This window comes from Saccostrea cucullata, unplaced genomic scaffold, assembly GCF_032062105.1.
Source record: "Saccostrea cucullata isolate Sc308-1 unplaced genomic scaffold, CSIRO_AGI_Scuc_v1 ctg12518, whole genome shotgun sequence".
NCBI lineage: Eukaryota > Metazoa > Mollusca > Bivalvia > Ostreida > Ostreidae > Saccostrea > Saccostrea cuccullata.
Window position 1 is genome coordinate 1,640 of NW_026921981.1, and position 12,113 is coordinate 13,752.

The 12,113-nt window shown below is 31.0% G+C and overlaps 1 protein-coding gene across 2 annotated transcripts; it reads left to right on the forward strand.

Annotated features, from left to right (window-relative positions):
• The first annotated feature begins 5,051 nt into the window (after positions 1-5,051).
• On the forward strand, positions 5,052-9,603 carry LOC134261013 (uncharacterized). 2 transcript variants are annotated; one of them, XR_009990702.1, is made up of 7 exons: positions 5,052-5,251; positions 5,425-5,532; positions 5,856-6,120; positions 6,418-6,515; positions 6,619-6,705; positions 7,365-9,373; positions 9,475-9,603. XR_009990702.1 is itself a non-coding variant. In XM_062743506.1 (6 exons), exons 1-6 carry the CDS (start codon positions 5,071-5,073, stop codon positions 7,403-7,405), a joined length of 780 nt encoding a protein of 259 aa, XP_062599490.1. In that variant the 5' UTR covers positions 5,052-5,070; the 3' UTR covers positions 7,406-9,603. The 2 variants fall into 2 exon arrangements, 1 of the variants encoding a protein (XP_062599490.1); XM_062743506.1 differs by having other exon boundaries at positions 7,365-9,603.
• The last annotated feature ends 2,510 nt before the right edge of the window (positions 9,604-12,113 follow it).

A 12,113-nucleotide genomic window follows, 5' to 3' on the forward strand; every position in this document is an offset into this window, starting at 1 on the left:
TAACATGTTAATTTTCTGTGCGTTCTGTGAGTTTTTGCAAAAAGAAAAATCATCTGACAATTACATTTATCCCGCTTCAGACTAATCGATTACTGCTTTGATAAAAGTTAATCACATGACTCCCTGAAATTTTCCGTATTACGTCTCCTTCGAGGAGTAATATGAAAATCGGACACACGATTCCGTTCGAAGCGTTGTTATTGTAAATACAAATGGAGGCAAAGAAACGCTTTATGTATACAGTAAACCTCGGTTAGTACGAACACGGATATTGCGAATTCATGGTTATAGCGAAGTTATCTTGGATTCCCAGCCATATAAATCTTAAAAAATTTCTAATACGGATATAACGAATTACGGATAAAACGAAGTAATTTCTTAGGTCCCAGTGACTTCGTTATAACCAAGTTTTACTGTAGGTAGTTAAGTTAAATTTCTTGTTACCGTAAGGATATTTTATGTGGATTGTTACTGGATTAAATTTAATATTTTCAAAATATACACAAACATTTTTTTTTTATTTTGAAAAAAGTTTTCGGCTTCGCCTCGCCCAATACAGATTTCCATTTCACACCCTGTATGAATCCGTTTTAGGTCACTAGCTGGAATTGTAATTGTAACCAAGCGGATATGGAAAACGCAGGTTCATGTTATAAATTTATTAGGAAAAGAAATAACAAGGGCAGATCTACAAATACAAAAACATATCTACAAAATCATAATACACATAGACACTGAGACAAAATTCTTTTATTTCCTATTCACTTCCAAAAAATAAGAATATTTTAGTTTACTAAGCCCAAAACGTCATTTTCATAATCTTAAAAACCTTTCTTTCAAAAATATGTAAAAATACTTGAGCTTATCATCTGAACTTAATTAATAAATAAATTTTTACACATGAATCTAAAAAATCGGAGTCTTGTTTGTTGGGTATGTAGGGAGTGAAAAGATAGTTGGAAACCTGGAAAAAATTGTATGAAGGATCACCTAACTTACAAAGGGATATAACACAGAAAAGGAATAGAAACATTCTTTTTTATTTCATTCCAAAAAACTAAAACAAAAATATTGACCTTTTTTCTTCCTTTCATCAATTGCCAAGCGTAATGGTGACTCAATCGGTCAAAATCATCTCGCTCCCTGATTGTATGTTCAATGAATCAATTGACCTTTGTCGCCATAAAGTGGCAACAACCATTCCTTAGTCAAGCAATTGCTACTTTAAAGACGTACAACACACTATGGGAGATAACTCTTGCGATTTCAATTGAACGTTTGACGTGACATCAAATTTAACGTCAAAAATAGAGCGTCAAAATGACGAGTAAAACGATCCCGATGTATATCAATCATAAACGAAAAATGGGATATTGGGCTTGGCTTTGATTATGCGTACCAATACTCAATCAATAAGTTTTTTTTTTTAATTAACCCGATTAAACTCCGTAAAAAGCCAGACGTAAAATACCATCCCTTAATGTTTATTTCATTTCATTTCATATACAATAAATTGTATTCTTGATTAAAGCGCAGCATTTTTTTTATTCTGAAAATTTTATTTTACATAGCCGAAAATATTATTATGTACAGTATTGGCTATATAACATTCCGATTAATGGTATTCATTACAATTTGTGCATTTATGATATAAATATTGTTTTTCTTCTTTTATGAAATAAAACAACAAACTTTTTACAATGTAAATTCGATGTTGTTCTCAGATTCTTACTGATCAAAGAGGAACAACTCTGAAAATGTAGGAGATGTTTATTTTCCTCCCTTTATTCACGGTTTTCCACAGAATCAGACATTTACAGCAAGACCTGATAAATCCGAGAATTGAATAGTATAGACTTCATATACACAATGTTAGTATAGAAAAAAATTGTTCAGACGTCGTGCATAGAAATGGGGGTTGAAATTGCGTAACTTGTAACACCGTAAACGACAGGCGTTGGTATTTTTGGTCATTTTTTCGTTTTGGCTACATGTTTTTTTCTGGCAATGTGTACCATGCTTCTATAACTTCCTGTGATAATGTCACACAACATTAATTAATAAATTGATAATTTACGGACTATTGCGACTGTTCGTATAATAGGAAACGTTCTGTAACATGCCGTAATTTTGACAAGTTACAAGAAAAGATGGAATGTTTGATAATTTTTTTTACTATATAACAGGTTCTCTTTGTAAAACTAAGTTGATAAGTGATATGTGCAAATCAAGAAGTAGTTAAATGTTTCTTTAAAAAATTATAAGCAAGCAGTAGGAAAGATTAGTAGAGGATTTTGATGTCAAGTCGGTTTTGTTACTACGACAAAAATGTGTGTATTAATGTATTTAACTGGGCGTATAACACCAATGTGAGCTGTATTTTCTATTTACTGGGAAAACTTTTAACAGATAAAATATTATTTTTAAAATTTGCAAATAAATAAAATTTTGTATTTAAAGAAACATTAAAAAGTAAGACATTTTTACGAAAACAGGAGCAAAAACTGAATGTCTAGTCTAATTTGTTACGCCTTGAATTTTTGACGTTTTACGCTTAAACGACATATATGCAATAACGTCAGAAAAGTAAATGTTGACGTTACAAAATCAGCCCCAATTCTGTGCGCGACGTCTTACTAGTACTGAAATCATCTGCATTTATGAATATCCTCTTGCAGCAAATCGTTTGACTTTCTCTGTCAACAATGTCGGTTCGCATTTCCTCGAATCAAATCAAAACGTATCCTATAAGATTTTAAAAATATCAATGTGCGATTTGATATAAACTGAAATATATGAAGAGTTTAATGTTTGATATATATTTTGAAGTTAATGTGGACGAATACGGATTTTTCATTCTAACTTTAGAAGCAACGAAATTGAAAGAATGCGTACAATATCATGAAGGGCGTACATCTATGCAAATGTCGATGTATCCCCACGGCCACATACTGTCTCGTTTGAAATAATGACATGAGAGAAACTACAATAATTTCCATTTATATCACAGAGAGTTGAATATACACCATTCTTAATAAATAAAATTAAAGAAATAAAATTAAAAATCAGCATATTCAAGTTCAACATAACTTGAATTCGTATCCAGGTTTCATGTGATATGGATTGCATAACGCATACATGGACTAAACAATGAACTCTTTCAGTAATTTTTTCCAGATACATATAAAAACAGTAGTCAAGATTTATTCTGCCTTCATGAATTTAAAAACTAATGTATACCTCCGGAATTCAAATGACAAAATACTAGTATATTTGCACTTTAAACGACGTTTCGTCAAACGCTGATGGTCTACGACGCAAAAAAGGGAGGGGTGGGGGTGTTAGGGGTATTCAAAAATTGCCTAAAAATCTACATTTAAATGCGCTTTACATATGAGAACTTTTAAATTTGTAAGTTAATATATTTTTAAAGCAAAAGCAATATTCCAATTAGATTTTTTTAAAACGTGTATTTGTAGATTAATAGCAAAGTGATCGACCCGCGTCTGAAAGACGCGTAGGAATGTGATTTATTGAGAAATGGGGAGGAGGTAATTTTCCGCTATTTAATCAAAACTGGTCGAACAAAAATTATACAAAAAATTATGAAGATTATTTTTACTACCAGCTACCTGAAGAAAGTTTTTTACTAAAATTGAACGACAGGTTTTTTTCACAAAATTTTTTTTTAATTTGAAAAATACACAATTTTCAAGGCTTAGATAATTCATAGTTTTTCAGTTCAAGGGCTTTAAAAATTGTTTTGATGATATGTATATAAAACAATTGACTACGTTTTTGTGTTAAATGGTTAAAGGAATAAGGCAATGAAATTTGACGTTTATATCTAACCTGGCTTTTTGAAAATCAAGGTCTAAGTGGTTCATTGATTAAAAATTTTCTCTCCTTGTAAACAACAAAAGGGGGGTAACTTTTGGAAGTTCCTGTCCAAAAACCACTCGAACAATTTTGTCCAAAATGTGCATACATGTAGTAGATATAGTCATATTCTAAATATACAAAAATAACGAAAACTAAAGGACAGGAATTTTTTTGGGTAGGTGTGTTGTACCTCCTTAAAGTGAAAGTTGCGAGTATTTCGGATGAGGCCCTAGGCCTGTACAACAGTGCAAGCGACCGTGGACATTTCCATTGAAGTTATTAGAAATGTTGGCGAGTGCTCCCAAACATTCACCCTGTTGAAAAAACCTGCGGTTCCACAACAAATCTTGGTACGAATTTCCTAGTAATGGTTTATGCTAAGAGTCCTTCACCAGAATTTGATGACGACTCTACAGAGTATAAGCGTGAAAGTATTTGAATGAGCTGGGATGTAAAACGACATTCAATCAATCATTTATTTGTAATTTGAAGGTCTACTTTAATCTACTTTTTCCTTTTCAAAAGGTTGATAATATGGATGTTTCATATTCAACTGATTTTTTCACATTTGTTTTTCATTTTGAAAAGAATGTTTTAAATAGATGTATTGATGGTGGTCCCTAGGTTTTCAAAAGATGACAGAGACAATTCGAACGTTAGATCGGTATGAAGAACCCACACATATATATGTAAAAGAAAATGTAAGCCTTTTGATAAAGTTGAGTACGCATTTTACCAATTCTCTAAAAAAATTACTTAGGAGCGTTTGGGGTTCTTGAATCTCTGGGATTTTATTGTAATCTTAAAGAAACCGGGAATGGCTATTGACCATCCCGGAGACATGGGTGCCTCGAGCTCAAAGTTTGTTTTTCGAAAAAAAAATCTTATATATATATTTTTCTTTTTTAAACGCTGTCAGTTCAATTTCAGAAACAGTATTTAATTAACTCTCCACTCGCAAACATTTCTCTAAAAAGATATAAGAAATTGATTTACTAACTGCGAATCCTATATGGACAAATGCATATAATTATATAGAAATGTAAAAAATATAGTCTATCTGCATATATTCATTAAGAGATTTATCATTCTATGAATGCTTGAAACATGTGATACTTTAATTTTAATTATGTGAAACATAATTTTAATTATGTTATTGACATACAGATTGATATATGCAGCGAGACGATGAAAACAGGAAAAGCAGTCAATTTTTGCCCAGAAGATGTAGAGTCTATGCGGCTAAGATCAAAGGAAAAAATGTGTGAAGATATGCATGATTCTTGTACCGAAGACCCGTTGGTGTATCATTGTGTGCGGTTTGGAAATAGACTCATCGAAGTGTGTGCTCCAAGGAATTTTATCACAGGTAAACACATACCGAAAACCATGTCGTATTTTTTTAATCAACGTAATTTTAAACATTTTATGTTTCTTTATTTGATATACCTAATGAACTGGTCATAAAATGAATTTTATCAGAGTATCTATGCATTTTAGGAAATCTTGGTTGGGACTTTTTATTATAATTTTTTTTTGTAGGAAACTGTTGTGTACAGTTCAACGAGGGAGTGGGTCGTATTGTAGAGGATTATAACGTACCTTGTTCAGAGTGTCCTTTTCATTACTATTCGAATGAATCATTAACATGTAAGTACGAAGTATGATTTATTTTCATTTTCAAAAAAATAAATAAATAAATAAATAAAATAAATTAAAAAAAATTAAGAGAGTAATATCAAATATCTAAATGATTAAGAATTTTCTGTCTTCAATGTCGATTTTAAGACACTTCTTTACATTGGGGATTCTTATTAACGAAAGAAAAGGGCGTTGAGTAAGCAGTAAATTATTTTATTTTAAAGATATATCACAGAGGAAAAAGAAAATTCAATAAAAACAGACTTCTTTGCTTAATTTTTATACCCCTATATAATGAAAACTACTAAATACATCTCGTGTGTTTTTTCCAGATCAAACCTGTTTTCAATCAATTAAATCAATGGCTATTCTCGAGAATTCTATCGAATCAACATTTGTGGTAACTTCCAAATCTTTAACAACTGCTGAACCCTCACCCAGATCTATGTCTTCATCTCCATCACGTAATAGAACAAAATGCAGGTCTGCATCAGGACGCCATAAACGCCAACCCAATAAAAATTGTAAAGTTTCAACAACTAATGCATATGCTATTCAATCGAATAAAACAACCAAAGCTAGCAATAACAATACAAGGTACGTTTGTTTTGTGAAATTAAGTTTAAGTTTCAAATAAATGAGAGAAGAGAACGAAACATTGTAGTACAAATAACTAATAAAACGAGAACGGCCATTACATTTTTGATATATATATTTTTTAAAATAACAGCATAATGTCTTTTTTTTGAAATAATATTCAACAGTTTTGCTAATGAAATTTTAGGGAGGGGGGGTAGTGATATAAAAAAACAATGTTTTTGTTTTTTAATATATAATATTTTAAAGATTTTACTTTAACTTGATTGAGGTTTTTGAAACGTTTCATTTATTTAGGCCTATGGGTGATGCAGATTTTACCATCATGATGGTTTTAGTTGTTGTGGCGGTGTTGATTATTATTGGAATCGGTACAGTGTTGCTAAATTTTAAAGGTATGGGCTACAAAAAAATTGATTTCAAATAATATCTGTGTATCTTAGGAGAGGAAATTAATAAGTTACAGAACTATAACTTTTTTTTTGATTTTATTTCTAGGTATTCCTAAACATAAATTGTTTTTGAAGAATTATAAAACAGATCAACCCAAGTCTGAAAGAAGCAGAGAGAGTCCCAGACGTAAAGGTAAGTCAGCATTTGGCAAAAGGAAAAGGTTTGTCTGCATTTATGTTCATAACATAAATCTGGCACCCATCAAAATAATATACAGGCGGCTCTTGTGGCCTTTATGACTAAAATCAAAGGAGAATCAATTGCATCACCAGGAAAGCTATCTTGCTTGCGATGCAAGAGGGTTTGTCAAATTTCCACATTGAAAGAGAGCTTTATCCCAAAAGTTTATTTGGGGGCTCTCTGAATGTCAAGGCCTTTTTGTTAACGACAACCTTAATGGACAGAACGTCATTGCCATTAAGCTTCCAGAATCTAGAAACAAAAGACCGAATTCAAAACGCCCCGATTTCTTTTTTTTTGTTAAATAATATCCCATATACTCATCATGGTTAAAAAGTTTACTTAATTTGCATGAAATCGGGGAGATTCTTTAGAATCATTATTTAAAGCTAGCACACTATTAAATCACCAAAGTTCTGTATTCAATTTTCACTGCCCTTTTATTTTGATTCTAGAGGTCATTCTATATTGTTTATGTGTTTGGTATTTAAAAAAAAAGAATGTACACTTTATAAAATTAATATCAACATTTTTGCTAAAGTTTAAATAGATTTTGAAAATAAATAGCGTGTTACTTTTCAACTGATGAAGCCATTTACATGTATTTACAGACAACTATTACATACCAGCAAGGAACGACGAACCAGAGTAAAGTCCAACTTAAAAAGTTCTGCAATTTAAAAATAATATGTAAAAATAATGTGGTGGATGTAGAATCTGGAATTGTTGATATCATGGGACGTCTTTTAACATCCAATGCTGCAAAAAGCCAAAAGCTTGGAACCCCAAGTTTTATTTTTAATTTCATTTTTACAACCCATAATGAAGCAATAATTATATTTATAAGGTTTTTTTTTACTTTAAAACATGTACATTATACATAAAAGTACAAGGGACAAATATTTTTTTATTAATATCTGTTTCTTATCAACACCTAATATAGACTTTGCTATCGACATTTAGTCTTAACAAGCGTGATTCCTATAGCATTGTTTTCTTACTCTTCGTGTTAACAAGGTATTATTATACAGTTATGGACTTCAGTGTAGGTCGATATTTGGTTATAAGGACTCCTGGCAATTGATATTGACCAAAGACACAGAGGTTGATAGCGACCGAGCCTGTGAGGTCCCTATGATTTTCTGTGTCTGAGGTCAATATGAATTGCCAGAGTCCTTATAACCACATATTGACCGTTCACTGAAGACCATAAAAGTTATATTATATAATCTCTCAAAGTTAATAAACTAACACAGCACTTACACGTACTAAACAGACTTGGCTTGGCTGTAATTACGTTACAGTGTTAAAAACACGCTTCTCATACTATGTCGCCACATTTAACGTAACTTCAGTGCAACCGAACCCTGTGTCGTGCGTTATCATTTTCCGCCCAGGCACTTTCGCATCGTTATCACAAAAGGAGGAATATCATGTGACGTCCCTTCAGCCGATGAAAATAACGAAAATAATCTTCTTATAAATATATACTTGTCAAAATTTCTAAGTCCCCACTTTTAGGTTTTCCAAAAGTTCAAAACCTTAATTTCAATGTATTAGTTACTTAGGATTTTGCCTTTAATTTGCAATACTCACCTGTCAATGCCAAAAAAAATTTAATCGAATGTGAAATAACTCGACCGTGACCGTTTTTGTTAAAAAGCATGAAGTTCGAGTTCCATATGTTTTTTTAGGGTGTATTCTTCATATTTATTACTTCCATGTGTTCTCCATCTTTAATTGATAACGAAAAACAGAAAAAAAGTTTGATTAAAATGCGGTGTTTGTCCACACATCAATGTAAAAGTAAAGTTGAAATGACCAAAGCTGGTCGTAGTTAACGAGAGTTCTGTTTCCTTTCACTGTATGACTTTATTTTACTTAAAACCTTTATAATTATCGCCCCAAAAACCTACAAAACATACCTGAATTCCTTCTAATCATTAGAAATCGCTAGTTTTCAACAAACACAACAAAATCATCCTAGAGTTTTACCCGGAAAAATAAATGGAACAGGAACCGGAATTGCCCTCCCCTCAATGTCAAACTGGAGGAGTGGGGTACACATGTAATAAGACATTATTAACTTTTGTTAGCATGGCACAGGCACTTTCGGCAAGCCCCCTTGTCATCCTAATCTCAGCCCTAATTAACATGCATGGAAGAAGATAAACCGGAGTTTGAGACAGCTTTTCCAGCAGCAGAATCTAGTGGAACTAGAGGACGACCTTGTCTCCTCTTAGATAAGCATTCAATAATTTTTTTTTCTTAAATAGTGTGAACTCTTTGAGGAACGGTTGTCTTGCTTTGAATTCGTTTGAATGGAGGATAATGCAGCATTTAATGTTGTGAATTTTTAATTCTAGGGTACCTTTACATTTCTGCATATTGTGTTAAAGTGCTTCAATAAAATAAATTAAGTGAGAAAAAATTGTATTGTTACTTTTTTATTCTGTAAACTTATTAAATTATACTGTTAAAATAATTCAATATTAAATCGGTGTAAAGCAATAACTTGCCCGGGGACTTAAAATTTTTGACTAGTATATGTAATTAATGCATATCACCTATTGCATATTCAAAGTTTATATCAATTTATCAACAACCTTCAATGATAAACGTGATGACTTCAGCTTTTCAACCGTCAGCTTCCGTACTTATGCATCGATATACCTTCATCACCTACATACAGAGTTTGTATAGCTTAGTTTATTCGATAAGCAAGCAAGAGAATTCTCTACCTATACACAATTTTTAAACAGAGGTAAATTATTTTAATATATATCAGGTGGACTTTAGAATATTGCATTATTACTCATAGGCTTGCCTAGTGTTGTATAGTGTTTTAAAGAGGCATCCAGTTGAAAATTTATAGCAAATGTTTTTTTGTTCATGCTATTTATTTATTTTTTTCGTTTATTTGATTTAATGATGCGATGCACATTGCACTTTGCATATAAACAAATGTTGTTTTTGCATTACTAGACGATCTAGCTAGATATTGTTGTATAATTGTGAGAAATAAAAATTGTAGTTTCTAGGTTATAGTGAAAAGCAATAATTTTTAAACGATTCTCTTCTGTTCTTTGGCTGACACAGTACTCATCTACAAGTATATGGCAATTTTAAAAAAGAAATGAATCCCTTATCATCATTTTATTTTTATTGAGATGAATATTAACACTATCTTCACTACAACATCATGCATTTTATATCAGGAATTTGCATACAAAATTAGAACAAATATGATTGCACCCATGAGAAAAGGGTGCTTATGACATTTTTGATAAAACAGAGAAATTACGTCATAAAGATATGACGTTACAGACTGACGGTGAACTTCGACTCAGATTTTTTTTTATTCACGTGTTTTGACGTTTGACGCATCCAGAGTTTTTATCGCTGTTTACAACGTGTAGAATTTATTTTTCCTTTGTAAATTAATTTAATTAATATTTGAATCTCCTAATCTACTAATTTTAATAGATATAAATAAAAAATTAGAACTGGTAATTTAACAAACATATATCTAATACCTATACATACATACGATGTAGTTTTCAGGTAGGCCTACATGGCATATATGTATAAAGAAGCTGTCGACAAGGTGTTTTTTCTGATAGAATAATAAACCTGTATACTTAAGATAAAAACATTTTATTTACATAATTTTACATAATTATTTATACCAGATTTAGAATACATGTTAGACAGGGTTTATTGTAGTGCAAAGGAAAATTGTCTTCCTTTTTTGAGATCCGCTCCACCACGATCAATATACATCACGATCGCGTCGATCACATGTAAACATTGATTCATCGGTGCATACTGCTTATACTTTTGTATATTGTTTGTACTAATGTTGAAACTTAACATACATCTTCCATGTTTTAACAAATCTAGCAAAAATGTGTAAGAACGACAGTCACCATATTTGTATTTTCTATAAATAAAACATAGGAGAGATAACTCTGATGTCAACAATCGATGTAACAGGGGTACCAGATAGGGAAATTCACAATTCAGCTGCATGTTCGCATGAATTTGCTCTCGGATTATAAAAGAGACCTTATATAACCAAATAAAAACACTTTTAATTGTTAGCATAATTATGATTTTTTTTAATAAGAAATATTGTTGTACTTTGGCAACAAGGTCTTGTTGAAAATTAAAGAAAAAAAAAAAGAAAAAAAAAACTATAAAAATGAAATTATTTTTTTCTTTCAAATCTCTTATCTATAGCTTTTTTGTGCATGAAATAATTCAATAATTTTTGTTATTATTATTGTTGTTAATTTTTATTATTATTTTTTTTAATTACCGTATCATTTATCATAATTAAATATGAAAGTTGTTTAGTCTTATTTTCTTGTTGCACACTGATCATGAAAAATTAAAAACAAGCAAAAACATCCGAATGTAAGAGAGAGAGAGGATGGAGGGGATGGAGGATATACTGAATTTATTTATCTAATTTTGAGAAATGTGAAACTCTATTGGAAAGGAAGAGCTATCAAACCAAACAAAATAAGAAAATACGGTAAAATGAAAGAAAAAACTCTTTTTTGTTCTCTTAACTACATGTATGGCTATTTATTTTCAAGATCTCCAAATTTGAAATACATGTACATGTAACTCTTTGGTACTTACGTATTGTTTTTCCCCTTGTATACATAGTTCAAATATTTTAAGCATTATCTGCAAATTAATCCCTACGGCCAATAAGAACTTTGTCTTTTACAAAAGCTCGATTAACATTGAATGTCTCTTTACAAATCAATTACCGGTATCATGCTCAATACCCAATTCATCGTTAGACGTATAATATCATTGCAGTTATCAGTGTGGAATATATTGTTTAACCTGCCATCAAATTATAGATAAATATTATTATATTAGCACATAATATTATTTTATTTGTTTTGATTGGTAAAAAAAATCTTTTAAAGTTCAGGATCAGGTTTTATTTTTACATATAAATGCTGACAGAAGATAAAAATCAATGCTAAAAAAAACTCGACATAAAACAGCAACAATATGCTTGCATTTTGTTTTGTTTTGGTCGCAGTGCAGGGGATGAGGCTGAAGTTGTCCTTCTATATTTCCTTAACATATTAGACTCTACAAGGCTTAGCATATCCAAGCTTCTGGCAACGGACCAGAATGGAATTCATACTCTGTAAAACTCATTTATGAAATAAATTTAAATTAAGAAACAAAATCATTAGAATGGAGGATGAATTTTCTAAGATGTTTACATCCCTACAATTTGACATATCAAAACTTAGCCAGTTCACAGACAATTTTCAGGAAATATATTATATAAAACTGTCATATTTTACTTACTGTACGTATTTTTG